General features: G+C 39.1%; 3 protein-coding genes across 5 annotated transcripts; all 3 read right to left on the reverse strand.

Annotated features, from left to right (window-relative positions):
* Positions 1-507: 507 nt before the first annotated feature.
* On the reverse strand, positions 508-6,810 carry crp1 (C-reactive protein 1). The gene is made up of 4 exons (XM_042398185.1): positions 6,774-6,810; positions 2,781-2,946; positions 2,567-2,645; positions 508-2,412 (listed from the first exon to the last, which is right to left on the reverse strand). Exons 2-4 carry the CDS (start codon positions 2,781-2,783, stop codon positions 1,802-1,804), a joined length of 693 nt encoding a protein of 230 aa, XP_042254119.1. The 5' UTR covers positions 2,784-2,946; positions 6,774-6,810; the 3' UTR covers positions 508-1,801.
* A 1,487-nt stretch (positions 6,811-8,297) lies between these two features.
* Positions 8,298-11,557, reverse strand: LOC121887422 (anionic trypsin-2-like). 2 transcript variants are annotated; one of them, XM_042398184.1, is made up of 6 exons: positions 11,507-11,557; positions 10,517-10,689; positions 9,713-9,881; positions 8,919-9,190; positions 8,680-8,831; positions 8,298-8,509 (listed from the first exon to the last, which is right to left on the reverse strand). In XM_042398184.1, exons 2-6 carry the CDS (start codon positions 10,572-10,574, stop codon positions 8,369-8,371), a joined length of 792 nt encoding a protein of 263 aa, XP_042254118.1. In that variant the 5' UTR covers positions 10,575-10,689; positions 11,507-11,557; the 3' UTR covers positions 8,298-8,368. The 2 variants fall into 2 exon arrangements, with proteins under 2 accessions (XP_042254118.1, XP_042254117.1); XM_042398183.1 differs by lacking the exon at positions 11,507-11,557 and having other exon boundaries at positions 10,517-10,768.
* A 4,748-nt stretch (positions 11,558-16,305) lies between these two features.
* stub1 (STIP1 homology and U-Box containing protein 1) lies at positions 16,306-23,579 on the reverse strand. 2 transcript variants are annotated; one of them, XM_042398181.1, is made up of 8 exons: positions 23,436-23,579; positions 22,390-22,620; positions 21,983-22,181; positions 21,359-21,524; positions 21,153-21,228; positions 20,936-20,992; positions 19,865-19,981; positions 16,306-18,272 (listed from the first exon to the last, which is right to left on the reverse strand). In XM_042398181.1, exons 2-8 carry the CDS (start codon positions 22,501-22,503, stop codon positions 18,147-18,149), a joined length of 855 nt encoding a protein of 284 aa, XP_042254115.1. In that variant the 5' UTR covers positions 22,504-22,620; positions 23,436-23,579; the 3' UTR covers positions 16,306-18,146. The 2 variants fall into 2 exon arrangements, with proteins under 2 accessions (XP_042254115.1, XP_042254116.1); XM_042398182.1 differs by lacking the exon at positions 23,436-23,579 and adding an exon at positions 23,269-23,382.
* Positions 23,580-25,297: the final 1,718 nt, after the last annotated feature.

The following is a 25,297-nucleotide window of genomic DNA, read 5'->3' on the forward strand; positions in this document are numbered from 1 at the left end:
AGTGAAGCAACTCCATATGACTTGATTTCTGCAAGTAACATGTAACACATCCATCTTATTATGTCTCTTTGCCATGGTTTACTGAGGAGTGCTGGAGAAATTGGAAATTATGGGGACAGGTTATTTAGGTAGATAAAAAATGGTCTGGAAAATGGTCTTCTGAAATTTGAGATTTCATCAATGGAGCACAAGGAATACAAAATTTATGAAAATGACAATCCATCTAAGAAATGTCATTTCCACTTTCTCCATAAAACATTTTTCTGTCTTTAAGGACTTCTCCAGATGAACAGGTGCAATTCTTTTAAAACATGTATACGATTATTTCCTCAATAAAAAAAACAAGACAAAACAAATATAATTACTCCCCTTTTGGAATTATGTATTCAAGTGATTATATCTTTAGAATACGTCAAAAGACGATGGTTATAGAAAGGAAGCTGCAAGAGTTCAAAGAAGAAATATTCTCTTTAATTACAAACATTATTAGTTATGCACATGGCAAGATTCTATTTCAGACCCAAAAGCGTTCTTACATCAGTTGAAACATGGAAAATTCATGAGTAAGTATGCTAACCAAAGGCAACATTATGGCAATGGATTTTAAACATGATAATTGCTATTTGTCTCTGAGTGCAGTTAAATCATTAAGTCTACTGTAGAAATAATGCATCCCCCCAGTTTGCTGTTTTAATTTTTAATTTAATTAATGTTTTACTGCTAATAATTTTTTTTATCTTAGTTTTATAGGTTACAGCATACGGTATATTATAGGTTATATATTTAGCACCTTAAATTAGTTTAGTTTGGACTCTTTTTCTATCTTTAATAGCTGTTTGTTATGTGTGAATGCACCGTTGCGACTCAGTTTTGTTGTCCTTTGTGCAATGACAATAAATGAATTCTATTGTATGAATGTATGTATCTCATTCACATTTTTATAATCGATATCAGTGGACAAACAGCCTGCAAAAACAAATGTGGGAAAATTACAGTACAGTAGATAGAGTTTTCTTTTTTCTTTCTTTTTTTAGTTACAATATGTTATATTCCAACAAAAAAAGGACACTTTAATTTTACTGAAATCATCCTTTACCTTTAACTGATAGTAGCATTGCAGTTGTCAATTTTAAAATGCATCTTATATAAAGTCTGTTGTGGTTTGCTCTTAAATGCATTATGGTAATGTATGCTGATGTCTTCTTTATCTGCAAAATCTTCATCTACTGCAAACAAAATTGAATAATTCCAAATGAGTCTGGATTGTAGTAATTAAGCACTTTTTCTTAAGCTTTTAATCAGCTATTGTGGCCTCAGTTAATCAACTATCCCAAATCAAATTAGCTTGTATGATCAAGCTCTGTTTGACTGAACTTTCTGTTTGATGTGAATTAGTGCAGAGTGCCACCCTATGGATACATCTGGCACATCAACAATATGTGCTTGATTCTCACCAGTTTTCTCTTGCAGCAAATGATGACAGTTTGAGATATGTATGACTTTTAAAAGATCATAAATTAGGTTAACATTTAGCAAAAGGTTAAAGTGATGCATAGAATAGCTGATGTAAAACAACTGACAACTGATCTCTGTGCACCACCATGCATTTACTTGCATTGCTGCTGAAAATAGTTGTAAGCTACCAAGATACTGATCTCCCCAAACACTTCTGCAGAGGAACAACTGAAGGGCCTTAACATAAAACAATACTGAATCTAAGAAAGACAATCACACATATCAGTATCAGTTGAACACAGATCTCTGAAGCCTCATCCTTCTCTGCATTCGACTCTGCACTGAGTCAGTCATCATCCACCACCATCACGTTCCCGTTCAGCTCAAAATCAATAGTGCCCCAGTCAAAGATGTTGCCTTTAGGGACCCTGTGCCCATAGTGCCAGGCCTGGATCATGCTCCTGGAGAGCACAAAGTCCCACATATTCAGATCGGTCATCTCCCCTACAAAGCTCTGCACGGCCTCTAAGCCCCCCAGGTGTTTGTCTGGGTCCTGCCCCAAAATGATGCTGCCTTTTGGGCGGATGGAGTGTCCAGGTTTGTAGACCTGGTAGGTGCTGCGCTTCCCTTCCACCCAAAAAGCAGCGAGGCCAGTGCGAGACTCCCAGGTCAGGCAGAGGCTGGTGCGGAAGGTGGTGAGGGGCGGCAGGTTGAAGAAGACGCCGTCACCACTCATATAAAAGGAGACGCGTCCGTCCTTCTCACGCCACACGTTGAGTTCGTCATAGTCAGCTGTACGGTAGGCGAACAGGATGATCTGACGTTCTTCTGGCAGCTCAGTGGCCACACGCATGCAGAGGGTGAAGGCCCTCAGCCCCATCTCCTTCTGGGGGATCAGGGCCACGAAGCTGAAGTCCGTCTCATATGGGAAGACCAGGACTTTGTCAGTTAAACCCACTGGAACAAAACAGACAGGAAAGACAGAATTAATAAGACTCTAACTCTATCAGTTTGTGACCAACATAAGTATACTTCTGAAGATGATGATTATGCACAAATCTAAGTAAAATTATAATTTTTTTCTAATGAAATTCTGTTCTTAAAACCATACTTTGTGTAGCTGAGGGGAGAGTCAAAGAGAAACCAAAGACACCAAGCAGAACCACAGCAAACATGTCACTGTTGACACTCTGCAAACACACACAGGACATCCATGATCAGCCATCATCTGATAACAAGGCAAAACAAACTCATACTGATTATCGAACACTGAAGTCAGAGACTAAATTATGTGAAAAGTTACAAAGGAAAACAGCTTTTCTTACCATTTTGATGTTTTGTTGTTCTTCTGTGTTGCTAAGTCAGTCCCATAATGCTCCAGTGCTCAGTCCTCTTCCCTCCTAGCACAGGCCATGACGTCAGCTCTTCAGTGGATGCTTTGACAATAGGCCTGGTGTGTGAGGGTTGGATGACACTGTCCTGTCTGTGTGACTGATGCATACACACACAAACACACACACACACACACACACACACACACACACGCACACACTTCACCTATGTGTGTCTGTATCACATGATAGACCAGCCTACAGTGTTTACAGCAGGGCAAATGATTTATAGCAAGCAGATGTCTCTAGCTTTATATCTATGACACTTTAGAGTTTTAGGCTGTGATGTCACTCTGTGTTTGTTGTCAGTATGTTTATTTGGGAATCTCAAAGGGTCAGTTCACCCAAATTACAAAAAGACATATTTTTTCTCTTGCGGCTAATAGATAATGTTTTGGGATATCAGTAACTGAGAATATTGGAGTATCTTTTATGCAGAGGAGGACAACTGCATTTGTTTAACCAAACCTAAAACCTCAGGACACTAAGTTGATAGTGACACTGATTTGTTAGCAAATCTGACAAAATAATCACCTACAGTGGCTCTGCAGTAGACCACAATTTCAAAGGAAGCTACACAAATCAAATCTATACAGAGCTGCCAGTCAAAATGTCTTGGCCTTAACCTGTTTCTGATTCTGATTAGCATTCTCAAAAAAGCATAATCCAATTTACAGAGGTATATAGAGGCCTGACAGTTGCTAACTGTATTGCTAACACAGGAAAATGATGCATATGGCAGGAAGAAAAGTGAACTTTAACCCCAGATGGCCTGAATATAATCCAGGGCTCTTTCTGTTATTTTGCCTTTAGACTCAGGTATTCACTGTTTAATAAGCGGGTTCTCAGCTGATGTCCACAGTCTAAACTATCTTTTTGTAGGGTTTTAAATATAATGCAAGTCCTTCCCATCTTTATATCCTAATCATAGACTGTATGATCCCAATGTAGACACTTTTAGAGATATTGCTAAAATCATTTAAATCCATGGTGTCTATTCACCATTTTAATATGTATCAATATTTGATATGTGAAGAGATGACATGGATTAGCAGGTAGATGGCACTAATATTTTTTTTACTGGGAACTAGTTTCCACAGTCTTGCAATGCAAGATGCTGATTGGTTGATACTGTTTGTAAATAGCTGATTACCTTGCTAAGTGCAATTTCAACTACAACATGCATTTAAAAGGTGCTGGTTGATTAGACTGCTAGCAGCTGCAAGCTGCTGCTCCCACAGCACTTTCTTTTGATGTTGTAGCATCACTTGCAGATGAAGTTGTACAAAATCAACTACTGTGCCAGTGTGAGGCAAGTCAATAACATGCATATCTAATGTCAATCAGAGAGAAAACCATGACTCCTCTGACACACATGTTTAGACAGACAATGGCCTCTATCATGTAAATTATCCAGAAAAAAAGGTTTTCTGGACAATTTTCACACCACTGCAATGCATGCTGGGAAGTATATTCATATAAGTTAACACTGTTTCTAAACAACTTAATTTGAAGAGGAGAAAACATGGCAAGGAGGGGTTGTTTGTGTTTGTGCCAGTGCATGGCTGTATGTTATGTTGTTTTTTGTATTTATTGTTTGTTTGTGTTTATGAGATACAGGCAGTTTTGAATTGTTAATAAAGCCTGAAGATTGGAGTTGAATAACAGATAAAGAGGACTATCAGAAGGACTGTGTTTTGCTGTCTCAGTCAGCAGATTGCCTTTATGCGTCTGCGTTTTTCTCACCTTCAACTCTTATGAGTGTTGCCCTTAACAAGAATCAAACTCACAACTTTGGGATCTAAAAGTCTTTTACCACTGGACTATTCAGATATGCTATTATCTGATGATAATCTTTTTTTTTTTTTAAAGTGCATATCTATCTTCATCATGACTTACATTGTTTTCATGTTGATCATCATCTGACTCCTCTGAGACACGTTGTTCAGACAAAAGGGTTTCTGGACACCCATTGTTCATTTCTTTCACCCCAATGCATGCTGGGAAGTATATTCAAATAAGCTAACACTTTTTCTACACAACTTAATTTGAAGAGAGGAGGAGACGAGGAGGGAGGTTTGTGTGTGTGTTTGTGCATGCCAGTACCTTAGTGTGCCTTTGTATCAGTGTGTGTGTGTGTGTGTGTGTGTGTGTGTGTGTGTGTGTGTGTGTGTGTGTGAGAGAGAGAGAGAAAGGGGGGGGGGGGACTGAAGCAGTTTTGAACTGAATCTAGCAATTTAAAAGAAAAAAACCCATATAATTCTTCATGCAAATGAGCCCTGAAGTCAAAAACAGCACATAAAGACAAATAATAGTAAAGCAAAACAAAACTTGATATGTAATTTCATAGTTATATCAAATATCGGACTTACTTATGGCTATTAAATAATATTACAGACTTTTCTTACTCAGTGTAACAGCTTTAAATTGAAATTGTAATTATTATTCGTTTATTAATGAGACATGTAGACATTAATGAATTAAATGTTTATTAAACACTCATGACAACAGTAACAGTCATAATATTAAATAAACACATGGAAGCAATGGTCACACACAACACAAAAAAAACAGAATTTATTTTAGGGCTGTAACTAAACTTTTTTGATTATCAATTAATGTGTTTTATCATTTTCTCAGTCATTGTTTCCCAAAGCCCAAGGTGACTTCCTCAAATGTTGTTTTGTCCTGACCAACAATACCAACAGATATTCAGTTTACTGTCATAGAGGACTAAAGAGACCAGAAAATATTCACATCTGAGAAGCTGAAATCAGAGAATTTGGATTCTTTTTTTTTTTAAATGACACAATATGATTAATTGATTATCAAAATATGGTTGACAACTAATCAATTCATCTACTAATCTTTCTATTAATCTTTGAAGGGCATTTTTGGGTTTGTCAGACCTTCAACACCATAAGTTTTAAAACCTTATTGGAGCAGTATCTTACTAGACCTTGCTGGTAGAAGAAATAGAGAAACCATCATTCTCATCCCTCAACCAGAGGAAAGACAAGTTGAAGAACCACGACTAACTTCAAAGCAGTAGCGTAAACAGAAAAACCTTAGACAGACAGCCAAGACATAATATTACTACCTGCTCGTTCATTGTTTATTTTTTCATTCAACTAAACATAACGTACTGGTTAGCAATGTCCACACAGCGTAGCACTAATTAGTCGATATCAGTCCGGACTAGCACTGGAAACCGAAAAAACCGCCGTAAACGCATAAAATGGCTACTAAGCGCATACTATGAACAAAATTATATAACATCTGTAGAGGTTTAGTAGAACCATAAGGTTGATGCAAGATTGCTGCAGCCGCAGTACGAACGTGAAGGAAGTTGAACTTGGGTCACTGTTTCACGAAGCGTAAATACTGTTCATTTTGTTCACTTTTGTACATTTTAATCAATTAAGTTAGGCTTGCTAACCGGTAATTCTGCATGCTTTAGCTAACAATGTAGCAAGCCTCAGTGTTATCATAACAAGTAACGCCAATACAACTCGTAAAATGCCGTTTTCCACTTATCAAAAAGTGATTCCAGTTCCTAATATGGGGCTGAAAGGTTTTTTTCTGCCTCAAATTTACTTGAATTCACTCACAGGTGTTATATTTTAAAGACTATAGCTCAACCAGTCCTTTTACCAGTTGAAATATCTTTAAAGGGCCAATGCAACCGATAAAATGCACCTTTCCACTTGCCAAAATGTGATGTGGCGGAAGATTTATCACATGTCGGTGGGTCAGTTTATCCAAACCAAAGCCGCCACCTGCAGTCATGCCGCCTCTGCCACCGGAGAAAACAACAAAACTATTCTATCAAAACACTGATATTCAGAGCAATAAAGTATGAACACATTAACACAGAGGAAATGACAAAAAAAAACAAGCAAAAAGAATGAGGAAACTCAAACTTACACTCTCCAAACGCTCTCAGACACCCACTCACAGAGAGAGAGAGAGAGAGAGAGAGAGAGAGAGAGAGAGAGAGAGAGAGAGAGAGAGAGAGAGAGAGAGAGGAGGCAGGACTTGTCTTGCTGCCTAATATGTATCAACATGCCACAGCCTGAGGGACAGTGAATGAGTTATACACACACACACACACAAATATATGCATAGGATATACTGTATGTATGTGTATATATATATATGTGTGTGTGTGTGTGTGTGTGTGTGTGTGTATATATATATATATATATATATATATATATATATATATATATATATATATATATATATAGATAGATAGATAGATAGATAGATATACTACATATAATTAATATATATCAATCCTAATGTTTTGTTAATGTTATTTTGTTTCATTGACTCTTTATGCTTTGGCAATATTGTTGTTGTGACATTCATTCCAATAAAGCTAATTATTCATATTCAACAGATAATGGCCTCAGTCAACTGATATTAGTTATTGATGTGTTGTTTTTATGTTTCTGATAGTCTGTTGATAGTTTGTAAGTAATCTACAAGGGACCACTCATAGAGGCTAAGCTAACGCTTTAAAGCCCCTGGAAAGGCAAATCCATGATTGGCTATTAATCATGTAATTTGGGATCTAATTTGCATATAGTAAACACCTAAAACGTTTGAGAACATAGGCTTTGACATAGCCTTTGTAATTCTTTAGAAAGTTTCTCTCCCTTGCCTTGTTACTGGGTTGCAGTTGGGTGGGGCTAAACTAGGGAATTTATTACCTTATAAATACCTACCCAATCATATTTAAGAGAAAGATGATTGATGTGGCTATCTGGCCAAGCTGACTTCACAACACTTACTCTCATCTCATCATCACTGAGGTGCTGCACCATGGATGACCTAACTGATTACTGTGTCTGATGAATAAAAGTGCGATACAGACTTTACAGTTCCAGTTGAAATACAGTAAAAGTTCAAAACAAATGTTAACTAAGTTAGAACAATAAGTTATTTTTTTCTGAGTAAATGGAGTGAAATACCTGCTGACACCGAAAGGAGCAGAGGAATCACACTCCTTAGCGTGGTCGTCATCACACTCTTAAATTGGGATCATCATTATGGTCTTCTCTCCCACACTGCTCCTCAGATGTCACATGATGAGTGATGTTCAATGTTTAAATTCCCTCAGAATCAAATAACATGCATGTAAATGACCCCTTAAAACAAGAGTCAGATCACAATGTTTGCCGTATGTTTCTGTGTCAGCTTGGTAACACTTTAGTTGAAGGCTATGGGCAACATAAGGACTTCATAAGTCATGTGTTATGCACAAGTGTTGCATAACACATTTATAAAGCAGTTCTTGGGCTTTTATTATAACTTATGTCCGTATTCACAATGTGATATTAGATGTTTCATGTAGCAGGTGACAGTGACAGTGTTATACCAAAAATGTAATCATCACACTCAGTCATCCACAAACAAACAAACAGACAGATTGATGCTCTTAGGGAGATCTATGATCTCTTTATTTTCAGACAGTGTTACAGTGTTGACTGAACTTTGGTCAGTTATAGACAGTTTTAGAATTTTGCAGTATCTTTAATCCACTTCCTGTATGCACAGACATCCATGAAGTAAGAAATTCCCGAGGGGACTTCAGTACCAGCGACAGTCACTCCATACAGAATATCACCCTTCACCAGACTGCCACCAGAGTCCCCCTGAGTGGATGAGAGATGGAGGGAGAGAGAGAAAATGAAAAAGAGTTGTGTCAAGACAGAAAGAGAAAGAGTGAGACAAAGAGAGAGGGTGAGACAATGATGGAGGGTGAGACTGTTAGTGGTTAAGACAAGTGTTTGACCAATGGAGGGACATGTTAAGGAATACTTACTTTGCAGGTTTCACAGTGAAGGACGCTTTTGGAGCAGATCATATGTTCTTTTACGTATTCACGGTCGACTGCATGGAGATCTTTGTTACGACCAGTGCAGTCTGAATGCAGTGGAATATCACCACATTGCAGCTTGTCTGGTTTATCCTTGTCTGTGGATTTAAAGAGTCAAATATAGCTTTTTGTATTACATTACAATATAAAATATTCAAATTTCTTGCAGTCTGGCTTCTACTCACTTTTTTGCCCAGAAGAGTCAGTAGCTGTGTAGGACCATCCTATGATAGTGTAGGGATTGTGTTCAGGTAAAGCATCAGGTGATGTACATCCGATATCAGGGACTTTGATGATGGGAAGCGTCACTGAGGGTTTATTGGGCAGTTTAAGAAGCATGATGTCATGACGGTGTTTGTCATCATCGTCAAAGAAATACTTTCCTTCATCTGTGTTGATAAACCGCATCACTATTTCTTTTTCAGATGTATGTCTGCCCAAAACCACACGAAACGCTCTGAGAAGAGAGAGAAAAAATGTTAAATGTTAAACCAGACACATATTTTCAAGCAAAATTCAAGTTTGCATATTTTTGGAGGTTTCTCACTGTTCAGTGCCTATTTGATGTTTTTCTCCCTGTTTTTCCACAGGCTTATTATTTCATAATTTAGTATATTGATAAAATGTAGTTGTCTCCAGACCTCTGTATTACCCTTCATGTATATAAACATCTTTCAAAGGTGTAGTCTGGTGCAGCACAACTCTTTGGCAAATCCCTAATGCCTTCCTTCAAGCTTAAAGAGATTTTCAAAGTGAGACAACACAACACTGATCCTATCTCTACTTTTCAAAAATGAAATAATATCCTGCTTGTAACAACAATCCTTGGTTCCTCTAAGCTGATAAAGAGATGCTCACACTAGTTAATTATATCCGTGACAAAGTGTTCACTTTTGTGCATTTTAATCAATTAGGTTAGGCTTGCTAACCGGTAATTCTGCATGCTCTAGCTAACAATGTCTAAAAACAGTATTCTTACCCTATATTACAGTGCTCAGCAGTCAGGACCCATTCTTGATTGATCAGATTCCCTCCACAGAACGCTACATCATGTACAGGTTGCATCAGAACCACGTAATGCCTACCCTTATCATCAGGGCAAGGACTTGCATTTAATACTCTTTTCTGGATGTCCACAACACCAGCAACTACAGAGAAAACAAACACAGATGAGTGTGTGTGTGTGTGTGTGTTTGTGCATGTAGTCTGTCATAGGCTAGTTTTGGGGACAAATTTCAGACTTAGGACCAGTTAATTGGGGATAGTTTGTTCCAATGGGGGGCAAAAGCAGTGTTCCCAATTGGGAAAAAGCTGATTTTTGGGTCAGTGGTAAAGGTAATGTAATGTCCCTAAAAGTGACCATAATAATAATAAATACATTATATTGTGGAGAAGTAGTATAGTATATTAGAAGTTGAAATCAGGTGGTGAATGCTTCAAAAGATTTGCCCCGCTTGTCACTTTGGCTCCAACTTCAAGACTCAAATAACTTTTAAATTGTATTGTCTCCCCTGTCAGTTTGTTTTTCATTATTTTAAAATATTTTAAAAAGTACACCTGTTAATGGCATATCTTGAGAACTTAAAGACAAAGGCTAAATGTCTTAAAATGCAACTCTCTCAATGTACATTACAACATACATATGTTTTTTTGATAATTACTTTAAAATCATGTTCTCAACACATTAGTATTGTGTTGATCAGTGCTGAAAGAATTAAGTAGTGCTCTCAGTGGATTAGCAGGTGAAGAATTTGTAACAGGCAGAGTGAATGGTTGACCTTACCTGCTGACGCTAAGAGGAGCAGAGGGATCAAACTCTTCATCATGGTCTTCCTTCTCATTCCACTTCTCTGATGCCTGGGTCAAATCGTTGCTCATTTTTAAATGTTTTTTTTATCAGCTCTTATCCTGCTTGGACCAATCAGGTTTCATCACGTACTCCAGAGACATTCATACCTACAGAGGGGCAGTTCTGCTGAACATCGCATGACACGTGGAATGAATTCCTCAGTATCAAATTGCATGCATGCAAATGAAATTTGCCATATGTCATGTTTCTGTGTCAGTTTGGTAACACTTTATAAGGCTACCTACATATGGACTTCATAAGACTTGTGCAAGCATTGCATATCATATTTATAAAGCAAAGCGTGGGCATTTATAATAACTTATGTTAGTATTCACAATGTGACGTTAGATGTTTCATGTAGCAAGTGACACTGGCATGATATCGGACATGACTGAAGATAAGAGAGAAAGTGCGCCCCATTCTCATTATGAGAGCAGACTGTTTGATATTGTAAGAGTTGATGATTGAGACTCATCTAGTTGTTTGATGGCAGCATTTTGTATTTCATTATGAATTATCAGACATTACTACAGTCATCATCACCATCCTCAAACTTACTGAGATCCAATCTGATGCCTGATGTTGAAAAGCATTAGGCCCATAATAAGTGCAGAAGAGAAATTCTGGAGTACATTATCCCTCTCCGTAATGCCCCAAGTGAATAACAGTTTAACTAGATACTTGTGCAGTTGCAGTGTTACCTTACAAAAATGTAATCATCACACTCACAGTCATCCACAAACAAACAAACAGACAGATTGATGCTCTTAGGGAGATCTATGATCTCTTTAGTTTCAGACAGTGTTACAGTGTTGACTGACCTTTGGTCATTTATAGACAGTTTTAGAATGTTTTAGAGGGTGAGACTGTTAGTAGTTAAGATAAGTGTTTGACTAATGAAGGGAGATGTTGAAGAATACTTACTGGGCAGGTTTCACAGTACTTTAGGATTTAGGAGCAGATCATATTTTTTATGTATTTATTTCCTCTTGTATCGAATTTTTTGTTACAACCGGTGCAGTCTGGACACAGTAGCAGGAAAGTATTTCTTTACTTAGAGGAGGACTGTTCTCATCATTGCGGGTAATTCATCACTGTTATCAATGAGAGAGAGAGAGAGAGAGGGAATGTAAGAGGTGTTGACTTAATCCAGTGCTCTCAGAGTCTGAACATGCTGGAGCTGTTTATATTATAGAAAACTATAATATTATAGAGAACTAGTATAATAGTTTTATAAAGTAGCTATAGTAAGGTTTTTTTTTAGTTTTTTTTTAGTTTTTATATCATCAGAGTATTAGAGTCTTTTGGAATTAAACATAGGCCAAATATGTTCCCAAAATTGAGAGCACAGAGCGCAAATTTAAAAGCCCTTTAAAATCCATACAGCATTCAGGCAAAGAAAGGTTCATTTGAAAGAATAATTCGCAGTGTAGGCCTCCCGCACACTCTGAATTAAAGAATTAAAGCAGCCTGTCCCTTCACGATCATCTCCCCCAGAGACCGTACCAGCATTGTGTGTGTGTGTGTGTGTGTGTGTGTGTGTGTGTGTGTGTGTGTGTGTGTGTGTGTGTGTGTGTGTGTTTTAGACATGGCAGAGAGGAGTTGTGAGGAAACTGACTGCAGAGACCCCTGGACTGACATCAGGAGCAGAGAATCTAGTTTGACTTGACTCGTTTTTATGCAAAAGAGGGGATCTGGTGTAGGTGTGTCTGAACTGCCAGGTGTGTATTAGAGTGGGGGAGGGGACGAGAGAGAGGGACAGAGAGAGAGAGACAGAAAGAGATAGGCTGTATTTAGACCAAATCATATGGCGCACCACAACAGGGTTGCATGAAGGTGTGTGGGAATATGTGCGTTTTTATTTTGGCTACAGAACAAAACCACTGTGAAACAATCAGAAAATAACATTTTATTAAGGATGCACGATATTATCGGCATGTCATCGGTATCGGCCGATAAAATGAAATATTGGCATCGGCGAATTCTGCAGATTATGGGAGGCCGATATGTCGCCTTCCCCTCCGCCACCTCACTGTGCTTCCCTCAACGGACTGTGTCATCCTGACGATCCCGGTGCTTCCTCCGCAGGCTCCTTTCCACACCTTCTTCCCACTTTAATCTGAATAACAAACCGGTGCTCGGTGCTCCAGTTAGATCCACATGGAGAGCCGGGAGGCTAGCAGAGGTTAGCTGGCTGTGCCTCCCAGCTAACCTTAGCCCCGGCTCTCCATGTGGATCCAACCAGAGCACCGAGCCCCGGTTTGTTATTCAGGTTAAAGTGGGAAGAAGCAGCAGGTCTGACGGGCAGCTGAGTGAAGTGGAACCTGAAGTGGAAATATATTTTTTCGTGGAAGTTGCATCCCTGTGTAGTTAACAATTAACAAATCATTCTAAAGTGGTTAAGTATATTAGAATAGGAATTTTGGGAGTATAACAATGTACTCAAAGAAAATATTGAAAGCAGAATTCAAATTCTTCCAAAACCTGCAAATACCTCTGGCCTTGTCCCCCTCTCTTTATAATGGGACTCCAGACTTATTTTAAAAATGGGACAGGGGCGTCAGTGGCCCTCTGTCTATGGCTGATGTCCTGTTTTCAAAGGTGCCATAACATTTCAAGCAGTACAACATATGAACTAAAAACATAATACACACAGTGGGCACATATTAATCATCTACAAATTTACACCCATCATGCAACTGATAAGAGCCAGGGGGAATAACAAGATAGAGTGTGTGTGTGTGTGTGTGTGTGTGTGTGTGTGTGTTTATGCAGCTGAATGAAAGGTGTGTAAGAAATGTGTGCACCTCTATCTTGTTGAGTATCTATGCCAACACTTCTAACGATCCAAAGAGTCATAATGGGAATATTTCATCTGAGAATTTGTGAAAGGTGTTTGCATACGTTTGTATGATAGAGATGTCTGTTGCAAATTTCACTCACCAAGTAGACCATTGTTCCCCTGAATGATAGAAGGAGACAGAGGCTGTCTGTCTTTTTACAATCCAGTTTTTATCTTTTTTCAGTGCTGTTCCAGCACCCTCAGTTCATTTCATTTGTGTTGCTTGTCTTTGTCATAACTGACAATATAATTTGTTAAAAAGAAATCAAGTTGTACATTTTGAATTGTACTGAAGTGCAATCTCTTCCCTGAAATCATACACTAAAAAAAACCAAACACAAATCCCCAGAAACATTATTTTCTTGTTACCTGCTGGTCTAACAGTCTTACTGAGGAGAGCGGCTGTCACAAGGGCTTCAGTAAAAGGGCAGATAAGACTGTTCATAAAGGAGCGAACAATACTGATACCAAAGATTTACATGAATTTGCAAGATTTGGGTCATTTGCGTTGGAAACATGCACAGTTAATGTGTGCTAGTTTGTGCATAAATGAAACGTTGTTATCACCATTCTTGTCTCCATTATTCAGTGATATCTCCATTTTAGAACAATTAAAAATCCAACATTTAATAAGGTATTTCAACCAAAACATGTTCTGGAATACAGCAAATAGTGTCCAAGGATTTATAAATATTTTCCCACTGTGTTGCTTGAAGCTGTTAAATATAGATCTCAGAATTACTTTTGCAGAAACAAAGATCTGACTTAAAATAAATTATGAAATGCCAGCCATGTGCTGCTCATGCCTAACTCGTGTGGTTTCTATTAAGATAAGACTTTATAGCTGTGTGGTTTTGTCTAACTGTCTCTTGCACTACTTTTGAACTCTGCCTCTCCATTATTTTTAGCTGTATTTAATAGTCTTTAAAGATTCGCCCCTTTCCATCCCAGTTGTTGTATGCCTTGTAGTTTTTTAACATTTCTTTGTGATTACGGGATACGCTAAATGTCTTCAAAGGAGCAGCCTTTTCACCACTCAGAGGTTTTTGTTTTTGAAAGCAAATTGTTTTATACGCCCTTCAGCCAAAAGTACTTGAAGCTTTGGGCTAATCCTACCACGAGTAAAAATGAATAAAATTCAAGATTATGATACCCTGTGATGTCCCCTGTCATATTGGAGTATTAGTTTCTTAATACTTTTTAATACTGAGCAGGTAGGACCACAGCAAATAGGCAGAAATAGCAGTAAGACTGAAAATCAGTTTACTATGTGTAAAGGCAATAAGAAAAACATGCTACAGTTAAAATGATCAAAATTTAAGACAATTTAAATCTTTATTTTAATGCATTCTCTTTTTATTTCCCCCCTGTGTTACGTTTTTCAGTTCACGAATTAGCTTGAAAATGATTAAACAACGCCAGCTACAGGCGTTATGACACTTTTAAGGTGGACTGGAACATTCCAGTCGGAAGCTGTGAATCAGACGCCAACTTCATCCTCGTCCCGATTTAAGAAGGTATCGGTGCAGCTCTTCTCCATGGATGTACAACGATAACAGTTCTCTTTATACATCCATGCTCTTCTCCACGAAAGCTCAGGGGTGACTTCCTCATCGTTCTGGGGTCTCGCGAGCTGACCACGAGAACAGTGAGCTAGCAGACAATCCCTCACATGTGAGAAAAAGAGATTTGTACATCTTTAGTGGCAGCAGGAATTGCTGAGGATGAGGATGTACAATATCTGTACTCAGTGTTTGAAGGAAGAGAGAATCTGTAGAGAACTTGCAGACTGTATTACAGCGCTCTCCCTATCAATTAAGGGTTAGATCTCTAAAACCATAACTCGTATGGGAAATATAGTTTACATTTTGAGAGAGAGGAGGCTTGTAGCGACATCTTGAGGCATGATATGTGCTTGAACAGTTAAAACAGTGAGTTAGACGTACTCATGATTTTTCTTTTTTTTCTAAAAAAGCTGCTGCTGAAAACTGCTGTACAGGCCTCGCTTTGGACATAAATTGCTCCAAAAGAACAAAAAGTATCAAAACACAGAACACAACTTTAAATATTGAGAGTCTGCAACGTTTTAAAGTTTGCACGAGGTCTGTAGGCCGACGTACGTCCGAGCACGTGAGTTTCTAAGTAAGAGTTTCCAACTTTTCTAACTAAGGTCTATCATTCCTCCCATAAACTGCCATTAAAAATTTCAACATTTAAAAAAAATAAAATAAAATCACTGGAATATGCTAGAAAAATAAAAGTAATAGCACATTAGATTGTTAGAATTGTTAGAATTGGAGCCATTTCTAGCTGTAAGCCAGTGGGAATAGTCAGAAACTATAAAAATAATGAGGAGAATGAAGAACAGTGTGATTGCTGCAGGTGCAACAATCACACAATTAACTTAAAAGGGATTGCCTGTGTTTTCTTGCAATGTAATAACCATCTGTACTGCATAGTTGTGACAAGGATGAAGGCCAGAAACTTACTTCTGTAAATTAAGTGACTTCTCCTCATAGAATAGAGAAAATCTGAAACATTCAGGAGATCTGAATTAGCACTTCAGAACAGTGGCCACAGACGCACACCAGCACTGACTCAGAAACATGTTAATGGGACTTTTGTTTATAACAAACTACAGTTAGTCCAGTCAGATGCCTCCGATACTAATACAAAACTAATTGTTTTCACCAGACTATCATTTATTTCTAGGCTCATATCATTTATTTTGTTTTGTAGTGTGGCTATAATCATCTTTTTTTAATCTCATGTCATATATCAATCAATAGAATTCTAATGTGCAGCAGAGTTACCATGTTGTTAATGTCACTAGTGTCTCTTTAATGATACTCTAATGTCAGAAACATCACAACAAACAAACTCAAAGTTCATGGTTTAATGGGGACAAATGAAAACTGAACCAGGCATTTATGTTATCAACATATCTACATTTAATACAGTTTCTCAAGCTCTAGGATTTCTCAAGAAAAAAACAAAGAAACCTATTTTGTCAAGAAATAAAATCTGAGATACACAAGCAAATTATTTACACTGTCTGCACCCCGACACGAACCACCAACAGGCCTAATTCACCACAGACACACATTCAGCTGAAACAACCTGTAAACTAATGGCACTGAACTGAAAATGTGTTTTACAGAGGCCGCCGGGGAACCAGCACGCGAAAAAACTCGGACTGAGGTATGGATGAGATAAGATGGTCGTAACTCTTCCAGCATTTCTAACACGGAGGAGGTCGATACAGTGATGCTAGTGAACCTCAATCCTTGTCGAAGGATATTCCACTACTTAAAGTTAGTTTCACACTGCCGATCGCTTTTACGTTAGTCGTTGCAACCATTTTCTTCTTAACTGTGGCGCTGTGAGGAGAAGGAGGTGTATAAAATTAACAGCAAGAGGCTCAGGGTGTGAAAAATCATCTTCTTGCCTTTGCAAAGGAAAAGAAACAATTCACTTCATGCTTGATGTGAGCATCTACTGTCATTCCAGGCAAACAGCACAATGTCCGAGCACATATTTGCTTCTATGAACGACACAAAGACCATTCTTTAAAAGCACATTGTAGCATCAACCCTGCCAGCTGATGTCATCTATGAAAATTTCAAACACTTCAACATTTTTTTGAATTAATATCCAGCAATGTGAAAACTTTTTTTTTTTCTTTTTTTTTTTGTTATGTAGCGGTCATTTTCATTCATTTTCTGTATCCAGTTCAAGGCCGCTTTTCATGAAAATCTTACATTGTCCTGATAAAAAACATTTTGAATTACTGTAGGTGAAACAGAAGAATACATTATGCATACATTCAACTTATTTCAATTGTCTGTATTTGGGGTGTGATTGATATGCAAAGAAAAAAAATGAACTACTCAAAATCTTACAGTATGGTGACACGGGTGGGTGTGTTTGGAGCGCCGCCTGGAGGTGGAGAAGGACTTGGTTCCCTCCGATCATGCCAGCTGACACACTTATGATACGCTCTTTTTCAATGATCATCATGTAAACCTTGCATACAAACTGGTCACCCTCATTGAGAAGAGGATTTTGGCATTTTTTTTGTCACCACTTCAGCAAATGAGGGCAAATGCTCCGATGATGTTGTTTAATGAAAGAAATACTGGAGAAAAAAAAAAAAAAATCGCCAAATAAAAAGGTCAATGTCTTAATGAATTCTGCCATCAAAAATGTGGATTTGTTTTATATTGGTGGTATGTATGAAAACACTGGAGTGCAATGCTGATGTTTTCCTAGGATTTTGTGGCACTCAGAGATAGAAAGACATAGCGATAAGAGAGAAGGGAGGAGGCGAGAGAGACCTGAGAATTTGGCCCCTTATTTTGAGCAAAGAAAGGAGTCAGGCTTAGAGGAGGAGAAACAGCAATGACAGAAAAGAAGAGGATGTAAGAGAGACAGTATGGAAAGAGTAGAATGAAGGAGGAGTCTTAAAGGGAGCAGCAGGCCATGAACACCAAGCCTTGTATGTTTGGAGCGGGAAGTTTTACAGCGAAGATGTGGGGAGGAGAGGCAGACTGAGATACACGGCTCCTGTTCGGTAGTCCAGTCTAGTGTGGTTTTTCCCCGCTTGTGTAAAGTACATATCCAGGCAAGGGGTGATCGGTTTGCTAAAGTCTTGTGTTGTCCAGGCTTTGTGTTGAGTCATCAGGGTATGATGGAGAAATGGGAAGAGGGGCGGGGCCCCCTTCAGTAGTCCTCCACCCAGCCGTTCTCCTGGATAAAGGCATCAATCACTTCTTTCATGGCCAGGTTGGGGATCAGCTGGTCCTGGGTCAGGGGACTCCTGGTGACTGGGTCGAAATGACCCACTCGCTGCACAGAGAGCAGGTTATTTGGTATTGTTAGAAGTTGTGATATTAAAACCGCTGAAAAGCATCTAAGGCACACCTTAAGATTTCACAAGTAATCCTGAAATTCCAAGTCGGATTCACCAATTTCTCTTATCGGCACAAACTTGCCGTAAATTATTTGTTTCGACCTAATGGTTACCACCTGTTCATGATGTGGTGAGGCGTTTTGATGAGTAGAATAATCCAAACCCATACAAAGCTATACAAAGCTACTTGTTCAGCTCCGTTTGTGGGCAAGTGTCCTTCACAACATTGTCACCAGAGACTAAAAAGAAGACCACGGAGTTTCAAGTCCTGCTGTCAGAAATCAGCAGGTGAAAACAAGTTCAGCAGTGTCTTTTTAGTTTTATTAGGGGACCCAAAACAATTGGAAAATTAACATACAGCTGTCAACGATCTGTTATCAGAGCAGCGCCATACAGGACAAAAATAAAGAGATAATGAAGTCAGATAATATAAAAATGTCTTTAAAAAGCAAAGTGGTCCATTAGTTAAAAAGGAGGCGGTCAAGGAGATGTTATCATGAGAGGAGAATATTTTACAGTAGGTGATGTTACACTGTCTGGTGTTATAACAAAGGATGTTCCAACTACTGTACTGTATAAGTTGCCATACTATATACGCCAAATAAATAAAAACATTTACATGTTTATTTTAGGTATATGTGTTTATTTTAGTTGATTTCTGTAACAAACTCCAAATTCATTCAGCTTAAGGCATTATTATTAAGTCAATCCAGTGTTTCCCCCCCAGTAGAGAGAAGCAGACTGTCTGTACAGGACTTGTACGGCAGGTCTGGACCGATCAATTTTGTTCGTATCGTAAATTCTACGAATTCTACGAATAAGAAAATTGGTGAATCCGACAAGTTGTCTCTGTTTTGATTAAAATATCAGTTCTGATTCTTCTTACCAACCACTTAATAACTGAAATTGCCAACAGTGTTTATGTTTTAATTAGCATCTACTGTTCATCCAAAAGATACATAATTCAGAAATGTATATATTAATATAAAACCCTGAAGATATTAGTTTATGAGCATTATGTGCACATTTAACTGATGTTTATGAACTCGTCACAACCAACTTTTAAGTTTATGTGCGGCTGTGGCTCAGGAGGTAGAGCGGGTCGTCCACTAACTGCAGGGTTGGTGGTTCGATCCCCAGCTCCTCCTGTCCAGGTGTCGAAGTGTCCTTGAGCAAGACACTGACCCCCTAGTTGCTCCCAGTGGTCATGCCAGCGCCTTGCATGCAGAGTGGGAAATCAGCACCAGCCACCAGCCAAATGCTGGTAAAATATGAAAGTGGCTGATAGATTTCAGACACAAAATAATTATTTATTGAGTGGTTGGTGTATTTGAACATTTATCTGTCAGTGGCTGGTAGATGTTCCCACCCTGCTTGCATAGCATCGGTGTGTGAGTGTGTGTGTGTGAATGGGTGAATGAGAGGCAAAGAATTGTAAAGCGCTTTGTCCGTTAAGATAGAAAAGTGCCATTTACCATGAAAATCAGTGGTCATAAGCAAAAAATGTTAAATCTGAGATGATCTGTACCTGTAGGTGCTCTTCAATGTCCTTGCGATCATAGGTGATTCCACTGGGTGTGATGCAGGGCTCCCTCATTAACTCAAAACTGATCTTACCACACAGATAATCTGGAATCTCTCGCTTCTGGAGGGACAAAACACACACACCAAGAGTCTCTCTGATCTAATGCTGAGAGATGGATGATATGATACAACTGTTACAATCTGGTCTTACAAGGTTCATTACAGTTTAATGACAAACTGCTGCCTGGCGATCATATCCACATGTTTTTCTCTTGAAACCCACATCACCCATTCCAATTTTACATTAAATACTGTATAAAAGCACCAACGCTCATATTGAAGATATTCTCAAATCATTGACATCAAGTTACTCTCAAAAATATTGTGGGCTTTTCTTTTCTCAGTATCACTCATCTCTATAGTGAACCCTCCAGCTCGTACACCTTCTAACACGCACATTAGAGAAACACCCTGCTGGCAGCCAGCTCAGAGTAATGTCAACTTACAACTACCTCAGTTGAGCCAACAACTATCTATAGCAAGGCTAATTAATCACCGCAAGCCTTGGCAAACAAACAGTGATGGTTGCCATAGCAACAGTTTGGGCTGGAAATAGGACATAATGGTCTGCCTATGGTATAGGTGCATTTCTCACAGATGCATTAACATACATTCACAGTAGCATGTAGAACAAAGCACGCAGAATGTACACACACTAAAGAAATCTGAGATGCGCCATCATGACCGCACACAACTCTCAATGTGTGTGAGTCTATTTCTGTTGTTGCTACTGTATGTTGGTGATCAAAGAAGAAAGTGTGAGGTAGGTGTGTGCTGTTAACAAAGACACATTTGTGTGGGTGAATGCGATCAGTGTTTGTCAGTCTGTGTGTGTGTTAGCTCTACGATCGACTGGTGAAATATCCAGGATGGTTTTGCCCAGTGCATGCTGGGATATTAGGAATAAGCGGGTATGGGAAATGACTGAGTGAATAAATAAAATGATCATAAATACATTATGTGTTACATGCTCACTGAGTATTAATAATGTTAAAATAATCATTTTCATACTCACTTTTCTTTTCTCATCCACTTGAGAGAACAGCTCATCCATGTCCATTAGATACTTATCCTAAGTAGGAAACATTTCCAAATGTTACCAAAATGCTACACGTTACCAAAATAATGAAACGTATTCATAAAAATTCATTACATATCAAACCATAGAATTCCTAAATTTGTTCAGCAAATGAATGACAACTAAGCAAGACCAAGACATGAGTAATACTTACATGTTTTGATGCAATCTTGCCAGCATCGCCTCCACTTTGATTGTCGTCCTGTTTTTCTTTGTATTCTTCTAATTCTCTACACATTCAGAACAAAATAATAATGAAACCCACGTGACAGATTCGTTCTCATCACAACACATAAGAGATCAATACCTGATGAATAAGCAAGCAAGATATTCGACTGCCTCCCCACTGCCCAGTCTCACCTTTCCTTCTCAGCCAATATGAGTTTGGTCAGGTAGGCATGTAACTCGTTCTCCTGGTTGATTCGCTTCTCCTCGATGCTGTTCCAACGCTTCTTCTTAGCAATGCGCAAGGCGCTGGGGATGTCATCTCCAAAATTCAGCCTTTGTTCTTTTGCCAGGTTATAAGCTGTGTAAACAAAAATGTAATTATAGAAATGCAGAATTATCAATAAAATGTAATACTTCTTTTCTTTCTGAAATTTCTAGGGCCATTCCTTTCCACTGTAAAATATCATCAATATATTAAAATGATGGAAACCTTGACAGAGCCTGCTGTAATCCAACTCTGTAAATACACATATCTTGAGCCCATAGTGTGACTCAGAGCAGAAAAGCTGATACAAGAGCAACAGTTTCATCTGTTAATTAATTATACACGGCAATGACCTGAAGAAGTTACACTTTGACTCTAAGGCCACTGACAGAAGGGATGTGGGACCAATACGAGTTTCAAAATAAACCCATGGACAATACAAAATAGGAGGAAATTAAAGCCTAAAATTATGCAATTTATGAGAAAGTTACCTTTCTATGCTGCCATAAAAAGATGAAAAAGTTTTATCATCTTTAGGATTTTGCTCTGACCTTTCTGCAGGTTGCCAATGGCCTCGTCATAGTTCTCCAGCTCCAGGTGACACTGGCCCAAGAAGAAGTGGGCCTTGACTGACTGACTGTCCAGCTCCAGCGCGTGCTTACAATCCGCCAGAGCCTTGTCATGCTGCTGCAGCTTCACATGGCAGAGAGCCCTGTTGGTGTAGTACACTGCCACAGATGGATTACGGTTCTGGAAGGCAGGACATACCAGACATCACAACACACATACGGATGGCACCATAGAATTTGCTCTTCTTTGCAATCACAAATACACACAGAGTGAAATTTATCAATTCTGTTCTTCAAACAAGGACATTACTACATTTTTTAATGTGGTTTAGTTAAGAAGATGTAATTCAACCACTGATATAATTTCTTTTACAATAACAGATACTCACAATAGCTTTGCTGTAGCATGTAGCAGCCTCCTGGTACTTGCGGCAGAGGAACAGCCGGTTCCCCTGCTCCTTCAGCTCCTGCGCGGTGGAACTCTTCTCCGGGCTGCCGGCCATCTTCTCCACCGGCTCCGCGGGGCCCGCCTCGCCCTGCTTCCCTATCCTGTTCCCCGTCTCTCCGGCTGGCTAACTGGACAGGTTCAAGAATGCCCCGTCCCTCCTGGATTTCCAAAACTAAATCAGAGAGAGGGCATGCATGCAAAGTTTAGCCAGTGTTGCCGCCGTGCATTCACTGCAATGCACCTGCAATGCGCGTCTTGAGCGGATTAACTTAGGTGCAGTCCTCGATGCCACCCAAAAGGAATTCGTTTAATTCGCTGACTGTGCACACAGCCGAACACAGCGAGGTGGCTACACTGCCGGCGAATTAACTATTCATGTGACGGACATCAGTGGTGACTAAATGAGCTGCACAGCTAGCTGGTCAGCCATCGGAAAACAATGTACACTGACGGTCCTCACCGTTAGCAGCAGACCGGTGCAAGGCTTTGAACTACAACGTTACACCGCTGGTATACGATGGTAGTTAGAGACTGTAGTAGGATAAAGTTAGAAATCATGGCTCACACGTAGCAGCGAGACACAGTTGATGAAGCACAGACAGTGACAATGTCGCTAACTAACGTTAGATCACTGAAACAGGAGATCGGTGATGGTAACGATAGCTTGTTAGCTAACGTACCTAGCATAAGGTATGTTGTCGGTCTACACCGGGCGGATGGCTACTAACATGGCAACTATGCCAATTCAGCGCCATTAACTACAGTTACAAAAAAGGTAATGTAAGCAGCTGCTGTTTAGAAAGTTTGGAATATATCTTACTGTGGGCCTTAACAAGTCGCCTTGGCTCAACGCCGCTCGGCAACCTGAGAAAATAGAAAATAGCTAACGCTAGGTTACCTTTTATGCTAATCACTTTTATTTCAGCTCTTTCGATGCAAGTTATGGTTCGATTCTTTCTGCCAATCGTTGCGGTTTTTAGTGCTCACCTTTTAAAAGAAGCCCTACATCAAACGGAAGCTGACTTCATATAATCCAATATCAAATCTTATTCGATTATTTTTCTCCCATAAGAGCTGTCATGACAGGTTGTTGTTATGCTGACGTCAAGCGCTTACGCGAAGTCGACGGAAGCCGAAAGGGTTTTTTTATTTCGGAAAAAATAATTAAATGAGTGACAAACTGTCATTTAATAAAACTATTGAATCAATGACGACCCCCTCGTGTTAACCATGTTTCAAACAAAACACAATATATTCTCGGTAATGTATCCGCACTTCCACCAGTTCTGCCTTTTAAAGCCAATTTACAACATCTGCCCATCTACAAGCAGCAAAGTGCAAAGTGATGTCAGCAGATGGCGCTCTATAATCACTTGTTTAATCCAACCTGTAAAACTGACACAGGTGCAAATGCGTATTGGAAAAACTTTTTGCTAAATCGTAACTGACAGACAGAATGGATGGATGGATGGATGGATGGTGGATGGATGGATAGATAGATACAGATTTTTTGAGGAGTGCCGCTGCTCTTTGAAGCACTAGGGGCAAGAATCTGAAAAAAACAAACACAACCCTGAACACTGAACACTGGAGATTTAACTCACATTAATGTGGCTCACTTACAGCTACCTACAGCCACCATAAGTGACGATAATGAAAGCAGTAAGCAGTAGCCAAATATTGAGGACACTTGTTATGTCTTTTTTTGCCTGTAAATTCTGACAGGACAACAATCTATTCATTTGTTGGAGGCGTGTTGAGAGAAAGGTCAGATTATGATCAAGAATTTAGTATATATTATCAGGGCCATCCCACCCACAGAGAAATTCAACCACACACATACACATCCGTAGATGACCTCTGAATCCACATAGGCCTTTACAATAAGAAGAACATTCAAGTTTAGCCATGGAGGAATTAGCAAGGCTGTGGCTGTGGACAGGGTCACCCAGCCTGGCGGGCTTCTGTGAAGGCTCCGCACAGAGATCAGTGTGATGAAGATTAAGGCACATCCCCTGAGCAAACACACTGATAAATGTGTGAGGGGGGCCGCTGAGGCACAGACCCCACCAGCGCTGTGTGTCCCCAGCTGTGTTTACCTATCTGCGCCAGTCTGGTCCCCTGATCCCCTAGAACACCCACCAACCCACCCACCCCCAATTAACATCTCTGTAAAAGTGGGATTTTAGACCGTAGACACAGACTGATGCACTATAATCTGCTATAATCAGTGACACTAATTTTGGCAACACCAAGCAGTTATCAAATGACGATCAATTTTTCCCTCTCTTATACTTTTTTGCCTCTGCCTTTCATATACTTGCCTTTTAAACTCAAAATCTACCCTTACTGACATAAAAGAGGACAAAATATTTGAAGTATTACAAACTAACAGTCCCCAAAATTGCCATAAAGTTGAATCAACACCTCCCTAAAACAGTTTCAACAAAAAAAACAATCATTATAGCCTTCATGTAGGATTCATTGCAAGATTACTGTATTACACTGCATTAGTTTTGATTAGGTGTACCTAATAAACTGACAACTGAGTGTAGTTTACAGCATTATATTTGTGTCTCACACTGGAACATTTTGAGCTCAGAACAATACTTACATTTTGCATAGAAATTGTTATCATGCAAAGAATAAATAGAACACAAATCATCTTTTATTCATTATCCATTATGCACATACAGTAAGTGTACAATAATAACCTCTCTTACTCAGTTTTACTCAACTGCCTTCTCTAAAATTCCCTGATCTGTGTGCCTGCAAACCCTTTGGCACTTACATAAAGTGTTTCTCTTTCTGAAAAATATGTGTTTGCAATAATTATTTTTCTCTGCTCA

This window comes from Thunnus maccoyii, chromosome 20 (genome assembly GCF_910596095.1).
Source record: "Thunnus maccoyii chromosome 20, fThuMac1.1, whole genome shotgun sequence".
Classification (NCBI taxonomy): Eukaryota; Metazoa; Chordata; class Actinopteri; order Scombriformes; family Scombridae; genus Thunnus; species Thunnus maccoyii.